Source organism: Ailuropoda melanoleuca, chromosome 4, assembly GCF_002007445.2.
Source record: "Ailuropoda melanoleuca isolate Jingjing chromosome 4, ASM200744v2, whole genome shotgun sequence".
Taxonomy (NCBI): domain Eukaryota; kingdom Metazoa; phylum Chordata; class Mammalia; order Carnivora; family Ursidae; genus Ailuropoda; species Ailuropoda melanoleuca.
Genome location: NC_048221.1, coordinates 92,014,925 through 92,039,222, shown reverse-complemented (window position 1 = coordinate 92,039,222; position 24,298 = coordinate 92,014,925). Strand labels below are relative to the sequence as shown.

General features: G+C 39.6%; 1 protein-coding gene across 1 annotated transcript in view; it reads right to left on the bottom strand.

Moving 5' to 3' along the window:
- Nucleotides 1-24,298, bottom strand: part of ANTXR1 (ANTXR cell adhesion molecule 1) — a 216,498-nt gene that overhangs the window by 165,475 nt on the left and 26,725 nt on the right. Inside the window, 1 exon segment of the mRNA XM_011236724.3 lies at nucleotides 20,447-20,518. Coding sequence (XP_011235026.3) covers nucleotides 20,447-20,518 — 72 coding nt within the window.

Below are 24,298 nucleotides of genomic sequence, written 5' to 3'. Positions count from 1 at the left end.
CAACAGGACAGTAGAATTTGACCTGGTACATCCCATGTGGACCATACGGGATGGTTCCTCTGCCTCCCTGTCCAGCCTCATCTGTACCACTCTGCCCCCACTCTCCTCACTTGAGCCCCCCTGGTCTTCCCAAGCAACTTCCTTCACACCTGCCATCATTGCTGCCTGTGGACTGGGGCTACCATTGCCCAGCTCTTCACGGGGCTAATTCTTACCCAGCTTTCAGTCCCAACCTAAAGGTCAATTGCTCAAAGTAGCCTTACTTGACTTCCCCTATTTAGACTAACTCCCTCAACTAGACTTTCTCATGGCACCCAACAATTTTGTAACTAATAACATTTGATTATGTAATGATTTGTTAAGCTACCCCCCTCACCAATTGGAGACTCTAAACTCCATGAGGGCTGGGCCATGCCTGTTTTGGTCCTTACTATATCTTCTGTGCCTACTACAGTGCTTGGGACAGAACAAACATTCAATAAATATTTACTGAAGAAGTTAATCATCCTGGGAAGAAGTCAGTCTTGGGGGCAGGGATGAGCTTCACTTGGCCATGTGGAGGGAAGCTGACTTGATAATTGATCCTAGATCTGTGCCCATGTGATGGTTAGAAACCATTCTCTGTGTTGTACCTCTTTCTATTACCCCCAGAATTTCGATAAATCCTATCAAAAGACATGTTTTATTTTAACTCTGTTGTTTGGTGATAAGAAACAGTATATATCTGTGCAATAGAAGAAGGAATAAAGATGAAAGCAGGGTCCCTCACCACTGCCACCATGGGGAAGGGAGAGGGTGGCATTATTAGTCACCTGCCAGAGGGCAGTATTGCCCTGCCGGTCAGCAGTTTCAAGAGGGAAAGGACAGTGGCAAGGTGGCAAGAGAGTGAGGCTGGGATACGGGACTGAGGTTGGGGTAAGAAAATGGGGGTTTGTTCCCGAGTACACAGAGGTTGCACATGGAACATTCCAGAACAGCTGCGGGCACTAAAGAGGAGGGAGCTAATTTCTGACAATTAGATGAGAAGAGATTGGGCATTAAAAGTAAATGTGAAAAAGAAAAGCAAATGCGGTGTTATCGTTGAAAAGTTTGGGACATTTTGGCAATACTAAAATTGGAATCTTACGTTAGACTGAAGCTTAAAAAAAGAGGGTTTAAAAAAGGCATATTGGGGGTGTGGAAAAGGTTCCTTGGCTTCACTGTATTATTTCTCTGCCAAATAAAGTCTGGGAACTGGGGTGTTTTCTCTAAGCCTATTTCCTTTTCTTTTTAAGTATTTTCTTGGGCTTACTATTTTTTTGGTACCAGAACAGGCAAAGGCTGTTTTGGAAAACGTCTTTCTCCCTGATACTTTCTGTCTGGCAAGATAGGAACTCACCAGTCGCAAGCAGTGACCACAACCTCCCCATATACCACCCTTCTTGGTCAAAAGATGAAATGACTTAAGACCCCACCTCCTTACTCCCTGTCCCTTCTCTAAGCATCCACAACATCGAAGCAAACAGAACAGATGGTTTCATGGGAATGGTGGGTCTGTTTTAATTCTGGGACAATGGAACTATTAATAAGGGCTGATTTTTTTCATGCTCTTTTAGGAATGGAAGAAAACTGGGAGAAAGATCTTTTAAAGGGGGTGATAAGAACCTCTCTGAGGACTTGGTTATTACCAAATGAAATGTTATCTTCCTGGGAATTGAGAGAGGCAGGGAATCCTATGGAGAGGCTGCTATTTAGTCTCCTGTTTTCCTTGGTGGTTTCACATGTCTGCCAGTGTTCCTATGTAGAAGTGAAGGGTTTTCAGGTCACATGTCCTGTGTTTCTTGTACAATCCCTGCAAGACTTAATGATAGGCAGAGGGTGGATCATTTGCTGTTGAATGAACGATTCCAGCTTGGATGCATGCATCCATTCATTCATTTCCACAATGATTTACTGAGCATGCACCGTGCCCCCTGCACTGCACTGGTTTGCAGGGGTAGGGTTAGGGGGCGGGGGAATCAGTCACAAGGTCTGCTGGACTTTCCGTGGCCCTGGGAATTTCCCCACACTTCGTAAAGATTGCTTTCTGGGATTCTGGGTGTGATGTGACATTTTGATAATATTTACTGATGAAAACATTAAAGGATGGACACACACAAGCATGTCAAGAAGCACTTCATTCAACAAGCTTTTCTCCTAAGTAGCGTAGTGATGTTCCTACTGCAAAATCCTCCTGGGGGTTATGCAATGTCTACCACATTTTCAGTCTATAAAACAATCTCCACCACCACCCCAGAATAACCCAACATCAGCTCTACATTGTCAACTTCTTGCCTCTTAGTAAAAGAGCTTCCAATTCTGGGGAATTGGACTTTTCTCAAATGTCAGCAGTTGTTGGCTTTAGAGCCTCAACTTATACTGTAAACACACATCACTACTTACTACCGCTACTGCTGCATTTACAACATTTCCAGATGGCCTTGTTGGTCCAGATGCTGACTACCGGAAACATGGAGCGAACAGAACAAAAGATTATAGATTAATTAAAGACCTTTCATTGCTACGTTTGGAGTCTGGATGTTTCACAGCCAACTCTAATCATTTGTTTATAATGTATATAAATCATAGCTTCTTTGGGCTTTACTTAAGGATAGGCCAACATGATTAATGATATTGAGATGCATCCTGAACCAAAGATTCATATATATATATATATACACACACACATATATATAGTGAGCTATAATTTATATCTATATCTATAGTGAGCTGTAATTTATATACAGTAATATGTACAGATATTTATTCATTTCTTTTGTATTGCTGAATTTCTTTCCATAATTTGTTTACAATATTTCTTTGTTATCTTTTAACATCTGCGGAATCTATAGTAACGTCCTCTCTACAGCAGTTGCTCTATGCATTACAGTATTCATCGTTAACTTTAACACAGGCTACTCTAAGTTAATATTGTGCCACTTCTCATATAATGAAAGAATGCTTTCATATTCTACTTCCATATATCCCTTCTTATCCTTTATGCTATTTTGTCATATATTCTTTTTTATGTAATAAACTCCAAAATGCAGTTATTATATGTCTTAAGCCATCATCTTTTTGCAAAATTAAGAAAATATTTATCATTTCTGTTATTCCTCCTTCTTCTTTTTTTTGTAGACCTAGTTTACATCTAGTATCATTTTCCTTTAGCCTGAAGAACTCTTTTAGCAGTTGTTCNGCAGTTTTTTTTTTTTTTTTTTTTTTTTTTTTTGTAGTGCAGGTTTGCTGGGGATGACTTTCTCAGTTTTGTTTTGTTTTCCTTAAAATGTCTTAATTTTTGCTTGCAATTTTAAGGATATTTTCAATGGATATTGAATTCTAAGTTATTTCCTTTCATCTTTGTAAGGAACTCAATCTGTTGTTTTCTGGGTTGCATGTTTTTTTTTGCTCATGAAAAGTAAGTGATTTTCATTGTTGCTCCTCTTTTGTAATATGTCTTTTCCCTTCTCCATATGTTTTAAGATTATCTCTTTATTCTGGTTTTCAGAAATTCAACTACTTTGGACTTAGATGATGTTTTCTTCATATTCGTCCTGTTTGGGGTTCTTTGAAGGTTCTGGATCTGTCTGCAGAATGCCATGTTCAGTATTCCAATTATACATATATTAGACCAATTGCTATTATCCCACAAATTGTAAGGGCTGGCTTATCTTCCCCCTCTGCCCCCTGGTCATTTTTCTGTCTCTTTCAGTTTAGATCATTTCTATTAACTTGTTTTTAAGTTCATCAATCCCTTTTCCATAGATATTGTATTTCAGTTCCATAGTTTTCACTTGGTTCTTTAGAGTTTCCTTTGTGTTTTTTTTTTCTTTCTGATATCCTGTGTCTTTATTGTACTCACCTTTTCCTGTAAAGTCTTTAACATGTTTATAATAGTTGCTTTAAATCCCTGTCTGGTAATTCCAACCATGGAATGATCTGTGGTTTGCTTCCATTACTGTGTTTTTTCTTGATTATGGGTCACATTTTCCTGCTTTTTCCCCATGCCTCATTATCTTTTCATTTGTGTTTCAGACATTGTGTATAAAAAAAAAAAAGCAGTGGAAACTTAGGTACAATGTTGACTTATTTTGCTTGTAAGCCTTTTATCTTTGGGAGCTGGGGGTGGGTGGGGGCTGATTGTTTAGATTCCTCCTTGAGTTAGGTTGAGCTTGGGCTGGGTCACAGCTTTAATTAGACTATGTTCCCTGTTATTAGCCTAATTCTCAGACTTCTGCCCTGCCCTGACTTTGTGGTCTTTTCAGTCTTTGAGTTGGGAGGGAAGTGGGTGCAGCTTCCATCATTTTTGCTTGCTGTTGGATTCAACCCTGGTAGAACTTCAGAATCCAAACACCACAATGATCCAAATATAGGATTATGCAATTTCTCTTCCCTTTTCAGCAACTGTTCCACTGATACTTTCTTGGAAAAAATGCAGAGGTGCAGGTGAGGGGGAGAACTGTCAGAGATTTCTTTTTCATTTGGGGCTTCTTCAGATAATCCATCCCTCTGGCACACATCGTTGACTGAGGTTCAGCTGACTTTTCCTCATCCATGAAAAGTCTCTCTCCATGGCTACCTTACTTTGCCCCTACCCAAACCATATCCATCATCAAGTATGGAAGTTTCTGTCAGTCTCTGCTTAGCTATAAAGGGCTTGTTTCTCTCTAATTCAGTTCATCAGTGCTTCCAGTGTGTCTGTTGACCCCATAGACACATACGGATTTTATTTCGTTAGGACTCTTCCGCTTGACCCTGGAAATGAAGGTTTTTCACATTCCTCTACATCCTAACCAGAAGCAGAAATACTAAAAGACTTTTTCTAAATATTTGTGACTACACATTTGTTTCAAGTCAGGAAGAAAAATGCTAGAAGCTGACTACCAGCATATAAATATACTCTAGTATCTCTCATCTTAAAAAAAAAAATAAATCCTCTGTGACCCCACATCTTCCTCTAGCTATGGACCAATTTTTTTGCATTTCTCTTCACAACACAACTTCTTGAAACAGTACTTGTATCCCCACCTCCTTGTCTTTCCTGGTGGAGACTTTCTTGAAACGTAAAGCAATCTTGGCTGTTCATAGTGAATGAGCGAGATGGAAAGACTTGTTGGAAGCTGTGCATGCATGGTGGGGCATGCCAACTGGCAGATGGCCAGGTTTTGTCAACAGGCTTTTTTGTTGGGGACTCTCAAATATCAGTGTATGTACATTTCCCCTCTCCCCCACCCCGAGGTATTTATTTCTACAAAAAAGGAATTTTCAAACTCCTTCCTTGGGTGTTAGTCTGGAGTTGACAAGGAGGAAGGCTGGAAGCAGCCACATTTGTTATGCAGATATCTCCATACTCTCCCATGCCTGGTGTCTGACTGTGAAAGCATCCTTGTCTAATTTTGCCAGACAATATACTTCTCTTCTCTGGTGGAACTGGAGGAATAATTTTCAGATGTAGTGGAGGCAGGTAGCTCTGAAGGTTGAACAGCTCCTCAGATAAACTCTTTTTAAAAATTTAATTTAATTTTATTTTTTGGTTTTATTTAAATTTAAGTTAGTTAACATATAGTGTATTATTAATTTGAGGGTAGAATTTAGTGACTCATCAGCTGCATATACCACCCAGTGCTCGTTACAGCAGGTGCCCTCCTTAATGGCCATCACCCAATTACCCCAACCTCAGATAAACTCTTAAGCAATATTCCCATTTTCACCTTGTTAGCCCTTCCTTGTCTTCTGCAGTATTTGACAGTTCTAGGTTTTGATTTTTCCAGGGTTCTGCTAGGCTACAGACTTGTTTCTCTTCAGCATCTCCTTCTGCAGGATGATATTTGACTTTTCTCCACACTCTTACACCATTTGCCACTCCTCTATCCTCTTTCTATCCTCGCTTGTAGAGTTGCTTAGTTTCCTCAAAGATGGGCTTTGTGGTTTGTTTCACATTTTCCTGGTTTGGGGTGCTTTTTGTGACAGAAAGGGTAAAAAATGTCTTTACCCCTCATCTTAAAATTGGAAGTCTTCACCTTCTAACCCACTCTGCTCTGACCTTTGTCTCCGCATCTCTGCTGGTCTCCAACCATCTCTACATTGCCAACCCAACAGTCACCTCTCTGGCTTCATCTTACTCAACCTCTTATAGCATCAGACACAGTTGGTGTCTTTTTCAAGATAAAATGCTTTCTTTTCTTGATTTCCATTATGGCACGCACTCTCCATCTCCCTCATCAGTTGTTCTTTTTCATATTTCAGTGTAGACTTTTCCTTCTCTTCTAGAACTCTAAAGATTGGAGGGCCCCAGAACTCCTTCAACAACCCCCCCCCAACCCATTCCCATATTCTCAACACCCACATTGTTTTATAAGTCATTCTTCCCATGACTTTGATGCTAATCAAGGGAGCATGGGCTTTGGAAGGAGATGGCTTGGATTAAATCTTCATTCTGTCACTTCCTAAGGCTGTCAGCTTTATATTTCTCAAATGTCAAAATGAAGGTGTGCAACTTATATCTACCAGCTCCCTTCCAGCTTAGAATGCTGCATCTGATTTTATGTAGGGACCAAAGAGTGAGCAGAAACAGAGCCTGGGCATCTGCTGGGAACTGGAAAGGCCACAACTGGCAGACAGGAGTAGTCCACAATGTGGCACAGGGTCAAGTGCAGACCAGTAAGTGAAGTTCACTAAGAGGAGTCCATCAGGGAATTTCCAAGGGTTGAAGCCTAAGCTGGCATACGGGATGGATGTGATGGTTTAATCACAGGGCAACGTGATGAATTTGTCCAAACAAGCTCTTCTTTACACAACTCTGTTTTGGCTGGTTACTCATTCGTACAGTGGTTTTCACCATGCAGTTTCCCATGGTACCACTTTGCTTTTGAAACGAATCTCTGCAAGACTTTCCCATCACTAACCCTTTTCCCCAGTTAAGCCATACCCTGCAGGAGATGGGAGTGGTGGAAAGTGGGTTTTGTATTCAGGGCTTCCCAAATATATAGCTTTCCCCTATGAGAACCTTCCATTTCATGCTCCTCTCAGTTCGATGAGGACTAGGTCTCTCAAGGTGTTTGTAGTATCTGAAACAATCAGGTTGACGGACTTGAGCCCAGGGCTATTGACCACAATGAATGTTTGTAGGGGCAAAGGATAGAATGGTGCTCTGTCAAGCCCTGTGCAACAGAGACCGCGGAGCCCAAAATCACCTTCTCGGATGGAAGCTGAAAGCAGACAGTCCTAGGGGAGATGATAGGCAACTATATTGTGTTTGGTCAGAGCACATTTCTTTAGTATAAGCTGGTGGAAATTACAGTTCTCCCCAAAGATAAGGCTTCCCTGCCACATTTTGGAGCAATATTAGGCTGGTCATGGGAGTAGGCAGAGGTATACTGTGTTCACACCAGATACTCCAACCCACAAGTCATATGTGGGCACGATCTGTTTGAAAAGACGAGTTGGAGGATCCTACAAGATGTTGAGAGGCAACGAGAACTCTTATAAATCACTGGTGGGAATGAAAATTGGCGCAGCCCCTTTGGAGAACAAGGAAATCATGCTTGGTGAAGTTATACGTTCATATACCATAAGACCTAGCAATTCCACCCCTAGTTGTGTATCAGAGAGAAATTCTTGCTTTTAACCCCCCAAGAGATGGGTATAAGAATATTGATTGCAACTTTGTTTATAATAGCAAAAAGTTAGAAACAAACTAACTGTCCACGAATAAGAAACAGGAAGTACCTGATGGTACATTATTACAATATAATAGAATGTAATGGAAAAGTATGAGCCAAGTACAGGTACATGTATCTTCACAGAGAAAGTCTCAAAACCATGCTGTTAAGTGTAAAAAGCATGTTCAAGAAAGATATGTACAATATGACCATTTATTATAAAGCATAATCTGAAAAAATATATTGCTCACGGAGATACAAAAATATCGAGCATCTCTTAAGATGAAAACCCCAAATCAGGATGGGGACTATTTCTGGGGACGAACAAGAAAGGGGGAGTGTACACAGGGTTCTCAATCCCTGTCACATTTTGTCTCATAAGCTTGGTGGTGGATAGTGAGTCCATTACCCTTCTTTGAGTATACTTTTGTTACATTTGAAATATTTAATAATTAAAAAAAATTGTGGTGGATGAGTAGCCAGAGGCTGAACTTGCAGGTCATGAGGAGACCGCTAGAGCTGCCCAAGGGCAGCACCAAGTGTCAGGCTTGGCCCCGGAGGCCGAAGGGCCACGAGGGGATGGGCAGGCGGGGTTGCAGAGCCGCCTGTGTTGACCAGGAGTGGTCTATCCTTGCCGGGCCACCGGAAATCAGGTGGTTGTGGCTGTTTGGCTTCAGGTCTGAACACCCTACCATTCTTTGGTTGCACTGACCCCTTCTGTCGTTTGTCCTGTTGGCTTCATCCCGACAAGAATGCTTCCGCATGCTGCTCTGTCAGTTTTTCTTCTTAGTATGTGCTTGCCGCAGGTGGATAATAGGCGAGGAAGGGAAGTAAAAGGTCCTGAGGCTCTGTGTGCTTCCAGCGCCTCTGCTGGGCACTTCCCTTACGTTAATCTACCACAGCCCCACGGCCACACCATGCGGGGGTGTCATTGCCTCCAGCGCACATTTGAGAAAGCAGATCCAGAGCAGTCCAGTAACAGACTGGAACCCAAGCTGGTCCTGGTACAAAGTCTGTATCGTCTCTACTACATCCGTGTGTCCAGACTTGGTGCAGGACAATGTACTGTACAGAAAGACACAGGGCACACACACATACACGTATACACACACACACACACGTTATTTTTTTCAGAGCATAAGTTGTACTCCATAATTTGAGAAAGAAGTCAACGTGATTTTTATATAAAATCAAACCTTGGTATATTATTAAACAGAACACAAATGCACATGCATTTTTAAGATGAAAGGACGTTGAAGAAAGTTCTTGCTTTTGATGAGCAATTCAAACTACACCTGAGGACCCCAGGAGTAATACTTTTACTTTCTTCTCCTAACTGGGGTATCCCCAGAGGAAGAGCGTGAAAAGTACTGGACCACACGACTCTCAAGAAGCAGTCTGCTCCCAGAACGGCGGAATTGCTTCCAGGTGGGTTCTTTTTACCATCACTGATACTCAGTATAAGGAACCCTTCGACAAACTTCCCCTAGAGACATTGCCTGTGTGCATCTGTCTGAAGGAGTCTCGCTAGAACCGTTACACAAAGGGAAAAATAACTTTTCTCTGGCCTCATGCCCAAGCAGAATTTTTTTTACCTATATCCCTCTATATAGGTATAGACAGGCCAAATGTTAAAAACTTTGGAGAGGGATGTGAGCCATGGAGAGCTGGGGACTCTGAACTGACGACTTACTGAGTGCCTGGCATTATTAATCCTTCCAGCAGTTCTTTGAGGTAGGGACTATCATTCTATTCATTTTATAGATGAAGAAACAGGCATAGAGAGGTAAGAAACTTTCCCTTGGACCCAGACCCAGGATATTCTCTCAGTCAACAGAACAAGAGAATAAAAACATGTTTTCCACCATTTCTTTTAATTTTGCCATCAAATCTTCTTGTGCCTAAATAAACAGTACCTAAACATGGAACGAATCCAGGTTCTTTCAAGCACCAAGTATCTGAAGATTCGTTTTCTCTCTTGTTATTTTTAAATTTAGAAAAGGCTTTTAGAACTATGTCTCTTGGTAATGACAGCCTGTAATCATTCTGCTCCAGGAATCAAGCAATGTGTGCAGAATATGTCATTTTCCCCTGTGACACTAATGGCAAAACCACACTCTCAACCCTACCAAACGATGACTGAGAGGGATGGGGAAGTGTGGTCTCTTGGTTTCCACTCAGCAGGTTGAGCCAAGCATTCTTGGCTTTCACTCCAACTCCTTAAGCAATAGGCAAGATACTTAACCTCTTAGCCCCATCTGTGAAATGCTGATGGCACCCCTTTACCTCTTTGTGAGGAGTGTTTCCACACTGAAGTTGTTAAAAGGTCCTGAAGATAAAATGTGTAGAGGGGATATGCTTTCAGAGAAGTGTTTTCTGGAAGAAGTCTGAGGGTTTGGGGTGGTGAATTGTGGATGCTAGGATTTGTTTGTAACTAAAAACTGTATATAATTGTAAAATTCTGGGAAACCCTATAGGATAGTGATTAAAAGTGTGGACACTGGGGCCCTTATGCCTGGGTTCAAATCCAAATTTTGTACTTTTACAAGAGTGGCTTGGTGCCTTCTTTGAGTCGGTATCCCCATCTATGTAATACATATAATAAATAATTCTAGTAACCATCTTACAAGGTAGGTATTATTAACTTTCTCTTATTAGAGTTGAGAAAAGTATTTTAGGTATTGGTACATTAGAAGTCATTAATAAAAGATTGTATATAGACACAAAAGTATGTGTACTTATGCATTTGTACACATATATAGTGGTTGCTTTCATTTTAGTATTCCCCGGAGAAGAAACAAAAGACAGCAGCACGCGTATAGAAGCAGTAAATAGGGTACAGTATGTAATGTAGTAGGAAAAAATCACCAGATTTACAATTTTTAATTTTGTGAGTTAAAAAAAATTCTCCCACCACTGACAGCTTGTATGAACTTGGGCAAATAATTCAATCTCTCTGAGAATAATTTTCCTTAGCAGTAAAATGAGGCCAGGGAGAGGGTTGGATAAGACATAATAATTTTTTGACCCATGGTTGTTTTGTTATGCTTTGTTTTTTAATCTTGTAAAGGTCAGAAGTAAGGCAAGATTGCCAGGTGAAAACAGTAATCATATTTTAACTTCCCCCTTTTCCCCATCATAATGCTATAGAAACAGCTAAACTAATATCATAGGGGAAAATGTTTTCCCTGCTGGAAAATAGGTAAGAGTTCTATACACATGTCAGACACTTGGGATTATTCCTGCAAAAAGCATAGCTGCTGAGATCAGGCTGAGGAAGAACCTGGCAGCCTGTATTCCAGGACATGAGGAGAAAAGTCTGGGGTTGGTAGTGGGTTCATTTCTTAACACTGACCATCTTCTTTTGGCTTCAGCTTCCTCCTTACTTGGGACACATTGCTAGGTCTCTACCCTTTCCAAGCAAAAATTATACTACATCTAAATTTTCCCACAGTCTTTAGCCTGGGATCTTCACATTTTCAACAAAGATTTTTTTGTGATCCCTGACAGAACTCACCCCAAATCCCAGTACTGAAAAACTTAGTTGTTTCTCTTTTGAATTACTATGTTAAGGAAAGTCTCAGAAGTTGGGAAGAAGAGGACCAATTTGAGAAATCTGAGGAAAGTTCCCCTTTGAAGCAAACTCTTATAAAAAATACGGAGCACATGAAGCAATTGTAATTCATATTCACGATGAAGATTTTCCATCTCTAACACAATAGCAGAGTGCCACACACATACACAGAAGGAAAAATTTAGGATCAGAAAAATATTCACAGGGTTGAAAGGTATTATCTCTCAGTTAAAAAATGCAATGGCACTGAAAACAATAAATGAAAGATGAAAGAAATTAAAGAAAGCATAAATAAATGAAAATACAGCCTGTGTTCGTGAATCAGAAGACTTAACATTGTTAAGATGACAACACTACCCAAAGTGATCTACAGATTCAATGCAATCCCTCTCAAAACCCCAATGACTTTTTTTTTTGGACAGAAATAGAAAACGTATCCTGACATTTATATGGAATCTCAAGGGACTCAAAATAGCCAAAACACTCTTGAAAAAGGACTACAGTTGGAAGACTCACACTTCCTGGTTTCAAAACTTATTACAAAGCCACACTATTCAAAACAGAGTGGTACTAGGACAAGGATAGATGTATAGAGGGCCCAGAAAGAAAGCTTTGCATAGAATCAAGAATTTTCAAGAAGGGTGTTAACCATTTAATGTGGATAAGACAATCTTTTCAACAGATGGGCTGGGAAAACTGATTTCCATTTGCAATAGAATGAAGTTGGGCCCTCTTAGAACCTCATACAAAAATTAACTCCAAGTGGATCAAGGAGAGCTCTAAATGTGAGAGCTGAAACTAGAAAACTCTTAGAAAAATCGTAGAGGAAAAGCTTCATGATGTTGGATTTGGCAACGATTTTTTGGAAGATGACACCAAAAGCGTGGGCAACAAATAACAAAATAGATAAATTAGACTCATCAAAATTAAAACTTTTGTTCATCAAAGGGCACTATTAACAGAGGGAAAAAGTAACCCACAAAATGGGAGAAAATATTTGCAAATCATATAGCTGATAAGAGATTACTACCCAGAATATATAAAGAACTCTTGAACTTAACAACCACAATAAAAAACAACCTAGTTAAAAAAGGGGCAAAGGACTTGAATAGATATTTCTCCAAAAAGATACACGAATGTGCCAATGAGCACATGAAAAGATGCTCAATATCACTAACCATTAGGGAAATACAAATTGAAACCACAATGAGATACCATGTCACATCCATTAGAATGACGGTTACTAAAAAAAAAAAAAAAAAAAAAACCCACAAAAAACCCCAGAAAATAACAAGTGTCAGCAAGGATGTGGAGAAATTGAATCCTTGTACATCACTGGTAGCAATGTAAAATGGTGCACCTACTGCGGAAAACAACATGGCATTTCCTCAAAAACTTAGACATAGAATTACCATATTATCCAGCAACTCCACTTCTAGGTATGTGCCCCAGAGAACTGAAAGCAGACACTTTAACAGACATTTACATGCCAGTGTTCATAGCAGCATTATTCGTAACAGCCAAAAGATGGGAATAGCCCAAATGTCCATTGACAGATGAACAAATAAACAAATTGTGGTATATACATACAAAGGAATATTATTCTGCCTCAAAAAAGGAATGAAATTCTGAAATATGCTATAACATGGATGGACCCTGAAAACATGCTAAGTGAAATAAGCCAGATACAAAAGAACAAATATTATTTAATTCCACTTATTTGAGGTACCTAGAATAAACAAATCCATAGAGACAGAAAGTAGAATAGTGGTTAAGAGGGGCTGGCGGCAGTTTCAGTTTGGGATGATGAAGTTGTGGAGATGGCTAGTAGTGTGATTGTTGAACAATGTAAAGCCACTGAATTGTATGCTTAAAAATGGCTAAAATGGTGAGATAAAAAATTTCAACAGAAGCTGCAAACAGTAAGTTGAAAGCAAACAAAATAATTAAAAATTGGTGAATTACAGGACAAGACTGAAACGTTCTCCAAGAACTCAAAGAAAAATGATAAAAATTATAAAGTAAGAAAAAGAACTTAGAATATAAAAAAGAGTTGGCATAGATTTAAGAGTGGAATGGACAGAAGAAAAGTAATAATAAAAGAAATAATAGAAAAATATTTCTATTTCCTTGTTATTGGATGGAAAGGCTAAAATCCTATACAAAGTAACACACAAAATCAATGAAAGAATCCACACCTAGATGTATTCTCTTTACTTATTTTTTTTTTAATTCCAAGGATAAGGAAAAATTTTTTTCAAGTATCCAGAAGGAGAAAACAGGCTACTCACAAAGGAGAAATATACTAAATTGGTATTTTTTGTATGCAATAGAGAACAGAATATATACAAGTTGGCATTGTGTCATTTTCCAGTAAATTTAGGGGAAAAGATAGTCAGGGAAAAGAACTTTATATTCAATTAAAATATTTACCTGGAGGTGAATAATAACAATTCTCAAACAAGTTCAGCCTTACAAATTTTAATATTCACACACCTTTCAGGAAAATTTTACCTGAAAAAAGACTCAGTCAACTAAGAAATTAAAAAATAAATAAAATAAAAATTTCAAGTACTGGAAAGGAAATACATATGTGTATCTGTGTGTACTTATGAGATATAATGCAAATAATTCTTAAAAAATTCAGCAAGGAGAATAAATGATATTACTTAATTCTTGCCATAATAAAGACAAGCAAAATTTATTGGGAACTGTTGCTAGAATAAAAATGAAATCATACTTTTTCAAATTACACTTTTCAAATCATTGGTGGAAAATTAAAATATCAAAGAAGGGTAAAAGATAAATAAATGGGTGGACACAGATATAGCAGGAAAATATTTTTAGAAATTTAAGTTCATAATATTTTTTTGACAAAGGACTTAAAAAAGCATGAAATGTAACAGAAAGGTGATTTTATGTTGATTAGAAATATAGTCCATGATGAAAATCCATGTGAACTAAACAATTTGTCATAAATCCTAAAGCAGTGTGTTGGAGAGTTACATAAAACAGTCATGGTGGAAAATTTTAAAAATACCTCACTGTCTTCACAGATCAAGTAAACAAAAATATAAGATATTTGATAAATTTAATCAATATGATTCTTATATAAAACATTTTACTCATCAAAGTATATGTATTATCTAACATCCATGGATGACAAATAAAATTTAATCACATACTAGTCCACCAACAAAAATTAAGAAATTTTATTTATTTATTTATTTATTTATTTATTTATTTATTTATTTATTTTTTAAAGATTTTATTTATTTAACGGAGAGAGACAGCCAGCCAGAGAACACAAGCAGGGGGAGTGGGAGAGGAAGAAGCAGGCTCCCAGAAGAGGAGCCTGATGTGGGGCTCGATCCCAGGACTCCAGGATCACGCCCTGAGCCAAAGGCAGAGGCTTAAGGACTGAGCCACCCAGGTGCCCCTATTTATTTATTTGAGAGAGAGAGAGAAAGTGAAAGAAGAGAGCAGGAGCGTGGAGGGGGAGGGGCAGAGGGAGAGGGAGAAACAGACTTCCCACTGAGCAGGGAGCTTGCTTCAGGGCTAGATCCCAGGACCCTGGGATTATGACCTGAGCCAAAGGCAGATGCCTAACTAACTGAGCCACCCAGACACCCCCCAAATTAATAAATTTTTAAAAATAGAAATTATAGAAACCAATAATTTGGAAAATACAACAGAAAAAACTCATTCACAATGGAAGGAAAACTTAAAAATGCCCAAGAAAAAACTTAGTGAACGCTGTGTGAGACTGATTTGAAGAAAACAACAAAATCTTAGTAAGAGACATAAATGAAGGGATATATCCTTAGTTAAGAAAATACATACAGTAAAACTGCAATGCCATTTTGCTAAGGCGATCCTGCACTTTCCATACAATTCAAGTGAAAATCCCAAGAATATTGTGGTACATTAAACAAATTATTGAAAATGACCAAACAAACAAACAAACTACTAAAAACCAGGGGGATTTTCACTCAAGATCAGAAATGAAGAAGAACTGGTCTTCCAGATGCTAAAACTAATAAAAATAGTGTGGCCCTAGCTAGGAACAGACAGAAATGCAGTGTATCCGAATAGAAAACACAGCAATGGATCTAAGTCTATGAAAGAGTCTAATTTTTCAAACTGGTAGGAAATGATTATTCAGCAAATGATGGAAAAACTGGCTAAGGACTTAGAGAAAAAGGATGGATCTTGGCCTTATACCTTCATCAGACTAATTTCTGGAAGCAATGATCTACATGTAAAAAAAAAAAAAGTATAAAAATTCTGTAAGTAAAAGTAGTCGTAAAAAGGACAATAGCAGCCCAATCATAATTATGCATACGGATGCTAAACTTCTGAATAAAATGCAGGAAAGAGTTCAACTCTACATTAAAATAAAAGTATATGACAACCAAGTATAATGAGAAATGCAAGAATGAGCCAATATTAAAAAAAATCTTTTTTAATGCATTTCACTGTGTTAGTAGGTCAAAGAAAAAAATATCATCTTAAGAGATGCCAAAAATGCATTTGATTAAATTGAATATCTATTCCTGATTTCTTTTAAAGGAAGAGTTGGACTTCCTTGACATGATCTCCTTTCCAAATGATGAAACATCTGAAGTATTTAAAGTAAGACCAGAAAATAGACTATCCAGGGAGTACTCAGGGAATCATATGCAGGAGTTAACACTAACATAATGTAACCTAAATAGTACTTAAATTAACACTAGATCCTTTATTATGCTGATGAAGAAACCTAAAAAAAAAAATGTGTTACAATTTGTCAGCTGTTTTGCAAACCAATGAAGCTAAGAAATCTTGGAAGAGCAACATGATATAATGCAAAACAAATGAGTTGGACCAAACCCAGAAACCAGAATCAGAATACTAATTCTCCCATTTTTGTTATTTGACCATAGCAAGTTCTGAAACTCAGATTCTCAGTGTCCCTTATCTATAAAATAGAAGTAATAGCAGGCAAGATGGAGTAAACTTGCTACCTGTTATCTCTCCTGATGATTATTAGAGAAACTCTGGACAAAATAAAAAAGTCAACACTTAAGGACTCTAAAAAGCAAACAAAGCGGATGAATTGGGCAGGGTAGTTAAAACCTGAGAAGTAACCCAGACAAGAATGGATTCCACATTTCCCCCCTCTTTTCCTTCATGGCTTTAACTTGAGGGTGGGTCTCAGTCACATGGTAGTGGCCTGGGAGGACACCATATCTCAGGCCCCCGAGAAAGGGAGCCTTTGGGGTTCAAAGAATGTGGAGAGAATCCCCACTTTTATTTCTCTTTGATTACTTCTGCCTTTGCCCCATGGGTGACCTCAGTATAGAACTGTACAAGGCAATGTAGTGGCCAACCTCCAAGAGAAACACCACTTTTCTTGTTAGCCGACTTGCAAAGGGTGGCCTCAGTGGGAAACATAGTGGGTGAGGAATCCTGCAGGAGAGAGAACTAGAGAAGGGGGGATCCCAGTAATTCTGTGAAGCTGTGTAAGTCCCAGACTACTCTCTGACCTGCACATGCATGGGACAGACTCAAGGCAGCTTAGCAAAGGCTTTGAAAACTGAACTGAAATAAAAACCACCACCAACAGAAGAGATAGAACTTGTGGTGTGAGTAGTGCAAGCACAGAAGAAAGATTAATATTCTCCAGAGGATTTGAAGGTGACTCAACAGTCTGAACAACTTAGTATTAAAAATGTCTAGGATATATTCTAAAATTACTCGATGTACAAAGCACTTAGAAAATGTGACCAATTCTCGTGAGAGAAGGCAATTAAGATGCCAATCCTGAGCTTATGGAATTGTCAAAGAATTTAAAGCATATGAATATGCTTTATATATTTACTTTATAGTATTTATATATTACATTTTTACTATATTTCTACCAGTATTATCAATTATATTTCTAAATATTCTACTATAATTATATTATATATAGTTAATCCCATGTTTTTATCTCATATGTTATATCTTATTATATGTTCTGTATTTATATATATTATATCTTTAAATATTTATATATTTATCTTTTAACTATGCTCCATGAGCTAAAGGTAAATATGCTTGAAATAAATGGAAAGATAGGTGACTGCAGCAGAGGAATAAAAATTTTAAAAAGAACAAAATAGATATTTTAGGACTGAAAAGCATAGTATCTGCAATAAAAAAATTCAGCGGGTGAGCTTACTGGCAGGATAGGGATGGGAGAGGAAGGAGTCAGGGAACACAAAGATCGATAGAAATGATCTAATCTGAAAACCAGAAGGAGGAAAGATTGGAAAAGAATTGAGCAGACCTTCAGGCACACGTGGAATCACACCAAAGGTCTAACATCTGTGTCACTGAAATCCCAGAAGGAGAGGAGAAAATGACTAGTAGTTTAGAAATAGGGCTGAGAATTTCTCAAATTTGGTGAAAGACAAATTTGTAGATTCAAGAAGCTCAGCAAAGCCAAAATAGGATAAATGCAAAGAAAAGCATGCCTAGACAGATCCTAGCCAACCTGCTAAGAACTAACGATAAAGAAAAAAATCTTGAAAGCGGTTAGTGAAAAATGACATATTTCATATAAAACAATGAGACCCTGTTGGAAATCGAAGTCATAATGGTTATATGGGGATACGTGAGAAATGATACGTAAGGTGCTTAAGCAGATGAAAGACACAGATGGTAGGTATTATTATTCTGATTGTAATCTTTACTACATCTCAACACATCGTATTTATTTTCTGTTCTATTTCTTCAAGCTTCCCCGGGTTTTCTTTATGTGGATTTGATCCCAAGAGCCGGATGCAAACATTCCTTTGATAGTATTTCTTTCGGTTTAGCCACAATCTTTTGCTCTCGTTGAAATGAGACACCCTGTGAATTCATGTCCTTTTTTTTTAAAGCTTTTTTTTTTTAAGTTTATTTATTCATTCGACAGAGATAGAGACAGCCAGCGAGAGAGGGAACACAAGCAGGGGGAGTGGGAGAGGAAGAAGCAGGCTCCTAGTGGAGGAGCCTGATGTAGGGCTCGATCCCAGAACGCTGGGATCACGCCCTGAGCCGAAGGCAGACGCTTAACGACTGAGCCACCCAGGCGCCTCTGAACGCGTTTTTTTAACTTACGCGGTGTCCTCACTTACTACATCCATACAATAATGCATCTTTTACTGTCTTATAGGGATATTGTGGAGATCAAATGAGATACGGAGAAAACATAAAAATTCCTGTGACCAACTAAAACACTGGAAGTCATATCTTTCAGAAATAGGACCAGCTTGGAAGTTCTGAAAGCCTAATTCTTTTAGCCAATCTCATGAGAAAGTATTTTGGAGAGGGGAGGCTCATCCACATTTCCCCCTAAGCTGATAAGGGTGGGGGTGTGTCAGGAAACCATTCATGCTTTGCCAGCTGATCCAGAGGTCAGGCCAGGCAGTCACCACGTGAATCCCATACAGCCTTTAGCAAGGCCTGTTGGCTGTTTGATGCATATTTAGCCCTTAAAAATTAAATGCCACTTCCAGCAAAGTGGAGATTCTAACCTCTGTCCTCTCCTTGGTACGGGAAACTGGGAGTAGTAAAGTTAAGGCATACAACATCGGATTCAAAGTCGGATTCAGATGACTAATTTGAACCAGCATAACCAAAATGAGTCTGAAAGCCCAGGCGTTTTAACAGTGTTTATAAATCTGTGACCCCCTCTGCCCTCCCCACTTCCCAGCGGCCGCAAGCAGTAGCACACAAAATACCCACATGGGATGTGAGATCTAAGTCTCTGGGCCAAACTCAAGCATGTGGCAAGTGGAGTCAGCAAGAAGCAACACCAGGCAGCCTGGGTTGCAGGAGGATGTGAAAAATGGGAGAGAGGGTTTTCTCTGAACAAAAGGCATCTCTGCATAAAGGATGTCATCATGTAAAGACAGAGAGATGAGGAGTCTCCCATACAGCCCATAAGCCAGAGACACTTTCTCAGAGCTTCTTAAAATCCTTGGCCAGTTTTGAAGGGAAGTCTCACAACTTTCCTGGGCTTTACGATTCTCTGTGTAACGGAAGGCAGCAAGGTACAGTGGCAAAAATGTGGAGGCTGCATCTAGCGTGGCTTCTCCTTGGTAGCCTTAGGAACACCATATGGCCTCAGTTTCTCCTTCTGTTAATAGGAAATAAGAAGCCCCTTATTTTTTAAAATGGGGTTTCTGTGTATTGCAAATGGCATGCATGAATAAAAGATACTGCTAAAGGAGAAACAGGACTTGGAAACTTCTTTTTGTTACACATGGGAAACAAAGACGTGGAGAAAAAGGGACTAGCTCAGATTTGCTGTGTTGGAGCAAAATCCAGAAAACCTTACTCCATCCTGTTAGTTCTATTCTGCCCTCTAGAAGAAGAATGCTGTAGAATAAAGTCTCCCTGTCCTCCCTGTGCTTGCCCCCTCTTTTCCTTTTCCCTATATGTCTACACACAAGTCTGCCAACAGTCCCACATGCGTCCCCCCCACCCCCACCCCATGGCGATTCTCTCATGTCATCATAGCACTTTGTAAAAAGTGGACAAAGTGTCCTTAACTCAGGAAAACTGTTACCTCCACTTCCAATAGTTGGGACACCATCCTAACTATGAACGAACGGCATGTCTCTATTTTTCCTAGTTTTCATGGGTAAGTGGTAAAATCCAAAATAATATTTTTGTTAAGCTAGGTCTAAGTAATCCTTTATGTCAACAACACTTTCCACACCTGATTCAAATTTCCTTTTATTCTGTGGTACCATACACCCTCTCTTTCTATTCCCTGCCTTAGTATAATAATATTTCAAGTTCTTACTGCTCTTACAGTATGCTTATTATATCTCTGACACCTTAATCCACAAAGTAAATCTAATTTAAATAAAAGAAAATAGAATCCCCCAAGAATCTGGTTTGCTCCCATTTTGCTCCAAGTTAGCAGAGCGAGTTACCCATCAAATGTAAGTTTTACCTTAATGTGATTTAGTCATTTACAGAATTTCCCCAACATCAGGAAATACCATCAGTCATCACAGAGTAAACTAGCAGATGGGTCAGTGTGCAACGTTCAAGACTTCAGTGAAAAGAAGATTAAAATGACTGACACTCAGGGCCGGTGCTAGGGCACCTATATCAGAACTACTCAAGAAAAGGTGGGCTTTTTAAAGACAGGGAAGGGGAGCATCCTTACCTGTCTTCTGTTAGCTTCATTAGGGTTGTTCCTCGAGTAGAGAAGACAATAAAGGACATTCTTAGCTGTGGGCTGTAAAGAAAGAGAAATTCCATTAGGGCGGATAGAAAGACTATGGAACGCCATTTCCTTCCAGTCGTCCTCCCTGTCCTTCCTTGTGTATCACGGCTGCCAGAGCTGAGGACCTCCAAGCCAAAGAGGGCCGCACAGCTCATGCTGTGAGCCTTTAGCCCACAGCAGACTGGAAGCTGCGGACCAACGGGAAGACCTGCGTTGTCTTCCTGGAAGCTGCTTCTGATTTGACACCACCGCTCAGTGAGAGCAGATTGCAAGTACGAGAGCTAAAATTCATCACGGCCCCATGCTCTGTCTGAAGAGGTATGTCCCTAGAAGAGCACTGGTCTGCATGGTGTTTATAAAAGGGAGACCCCAGTTGATAAAATCTGATAACATCCCATGGCAGTTGGGTGGACCTGCCAACATGGAGAGTGGCCGAGCCTGGGGCAGCTGGATGCCATCAGCCATGAAGATTATACTGCGGACTCCCTTTGCTCTGAAAGCAGGATCACCACAACTTTTAATTTCAATTTGTTTCCCAAGGAGGTTATCCTCTAAGGACAGAATGTGCTGATGGGCCACGAGAATATCCACTCCGCTCAGAAGTTACACTTCTCTCAAGCAGAGAAAGACAATTATCATATGGTTTCTCTCATCTATGGAACATAAGAACTAGGAAGATCGGTAGGAGAAGAAAGGGATAAAGAAAGGGGGGTAATCAGACTGGGGAATGAAGCATGAGAGACTATGGACTATGAGAAACAAACTGAGGACTTCAGAGGGGAGGGGGTGGGGGAATGGGATAGACTGGTGATGGGTAGTAAGGAGGGCACGTATTGCATGGTGCACTGGGTGTTATACGCAACTAATTAAGCATCGAACTTTACATCAAGAACCAGGGATGTACTGTATGGTGACTAACATAATATAATAAAAAAATAGTATTATTAAAAAAAAAAGAAGTTACACTTCTCAGTATTCACAAACACAGCAGCAGGGCTAGTAGATGGTGGTACTCGGGAGCTTTGTCCCTGGAAAACCCACCCTCAGGGAGAGAGAACTACTCTCAGCTGAAGACCAAACATGTCTCTCTGTCTTCAAGATGGACCGGCAGGAATAACAAAGACAAAAACAAACACTAAAAAAAAAAAAAAAAAAAAAAAAAAAAAAAAAAGGAAAAGATGGCCTATCAGGGTGTAGTGGATTCACCAGTAGACCGTTGTCCATTTGGGAGTGTCTTTGGGTGGCCAACTGCTTCATTGGTCACTGCATGAACCTGTTTCTTCACAATCAGGTTCCCTGATCTGACCTCCATATCTTATAGTCCCCACTTCCTCCAACGTTTCTCAACACTCTCCCCCCTTTTCCATTTCTTAGCTTAGGACCTGCCCTCAACTATCTGACCACTGCAATTGTTTCCTAGCTGGTGACCTTGCTGGGCATCATCCTTTGTTCCAATTCATTCTTTCCACTGCTTCCAGGACTATTTTTCTAAAATATAAATTAGACCTGGCATTCATCTGCTATAAAATCTCCAATGGTTCCTACTGCCTCCAGGATGAAGTCTACATTCGTTTCCAGATGTCTGATGCATCTTTGGAAATGCTTACCATGGTGTTTAATACATGGTAGGAGCCCAAGCAGTACATGGCAAATTGAATATTGGTATCCTGAAACAGACCTGGGCTCTCCGTCCATGACACCATTCTGTCTGTTACCACCTCACTGCTGCTAATCAGCAAAACACCATGTTCTAAATGATAATAATGACATCATAATTATCATAATAATAAAATAATGGTCAACTTTATCAAGTGCGTACTATGTGCCAGGCACTATTGTAAGCGATTTGTGTGTATTATCTCATTAAACTTGTAACAACTTTATGAGACCAGTACTATTATTATTCCTATTTTCCAAGAAAGGCAATTGAGACCCCAAAGGGTAAAATAATTTCCCCAAGGTCACAGAGTGGGAAAGTAGTGGATCTGGGGCTTAAAACCAAGCTTCTGGTTCTGGAACTTGGGCTCTTAAGCACCATATTATCCTGCTTCTTTAGTATAGAGTTCAGGTCTGGAAAAAATGAATTTGAAATGTGGGAAATGTCGTCCTCCAAGAGGCAATTGGTATATTTGGTATATGAGTCTTGGCAAGAGACCTAATTTGGGAGTTTTCAGCATACTGATGTGAGTGGGATTGTTCCAAGATAGTCAGCAGTGAGAAGGGAAGTGAGCCACAGCTAGAACCAACACCAACATTCAAAGACCCAGCTCTGGTGGGTGGGATGAAAGGAGAAACCAGAAGCCAGTGGAGGAGAGAATATCAAGGAGAGAAAACTCTCAATCGAACAAAGCTCCTGTATCGAGCAGAATAAGCACTGCAAGACACTCACTGTCTTTGTTCTCTTGGGGCATCTCTTCGGGGCTTTGGTGAGAGCCAGCAGGTGGGGGGTGGGATGGAAGCCAAAGGAATGAGTGATAAAAGTACGGATATGGAGACATTGAGTCTTTAAAAATATCTGAGTGAGAAACCAGTAAGAAATAGGTATCTACGGTATCTCTACAGGGACATAATTAGGAGATTTATTATTTTCTGTTTTGGTTTTTTTTTTTTTTCCATACACGGGGCAGGAGACATTTGTTTATGTCTATTGATGTGGAAATGGAACCAGGGGAAAGATGGAGAAAAATGCAAGAGAGAAACAAAGACCTGGAGGAGACTGGAGACAATGGGATAAAATAGACTAAAATGGAGGGGTCACCTTCAAAGGGGGGATATTTGAATCTCAGAGACAATGGGAAGGGAAAGCATGCATCTTTTAAGAATAGGACTGGAACTTGAGGACATCACTTTTCTGCTCTTTCCAGGGTTCTTGGTGAAATAGGTGAAGTTCTTTGCTGAAAGTGATGGGTGAGAGGTGTGGGTTGGGATCTTGAAGGAAATAGTGAAGAGTCAGCATCATTATTAGGAAAATGGGAGGGGGTCAGAATAAAGACAAATAAAAGAACTTGAAATTTCAAGGATCCCACTAAAATGAGAAACGGAAATATTGGTACTGGCATCAGCTACTGTTATTAAATGAATACCCCCTCCAGCAGTATCGGCTGCCTAGACTATTTATTAAAATGAATAAAGATAAATCACTCATTCCTTTTCAAAATCTGTCCATTTATTTGAAAATATTGAGTGAGCATGCGCTGTGCGTCAGGTGCTACCACAGGCACTTGGAAAATACAATTTGCATGACTGCAATGTCTTGGTGATGTACTTTGAGGGGGTCCATAGCCAAGAAGGGCCAGAGGAGGCAATGGGAGGAAAGTGTCTTGTGGTCTGCATTACGTCATGTCAACTTCTCTAGTCTACAGTTTCCTTGTCAATAAAATGAAAGGATTGGGTTAAGTCCCCCCAACCCCTACTTCTCAGTGTCTTTGCTACTCAGATAGTGAGGCATCTGGAATTGCTGAATGAACTGGAAAAGAGAAGTGCTGAGTGGCCACTCTGAGTCAGGTGCAGGGCTAGTTGTTTTGCACATGTTTTGTCTTTTAATTTTCACACGGAAACCAGGGTTCAACCAAGGTAAGTCAATTGCTATGGTTGCACAATGGAGCTTGGATTCAAATCCACATCTGCCTAACTTCAAAGCTTTTTCCAGTAGAGTCCTCAGAGAGAACAGAAGACCAGAAGAGCAAACAGAGACACAGCAGATACTGTCAAGGGTCTAGAGGCAGATTTGTTTTATAGCACTCCAAAGGATATAATGGTTATAATGGATGAGAGTATAGGAAAAGACATGTT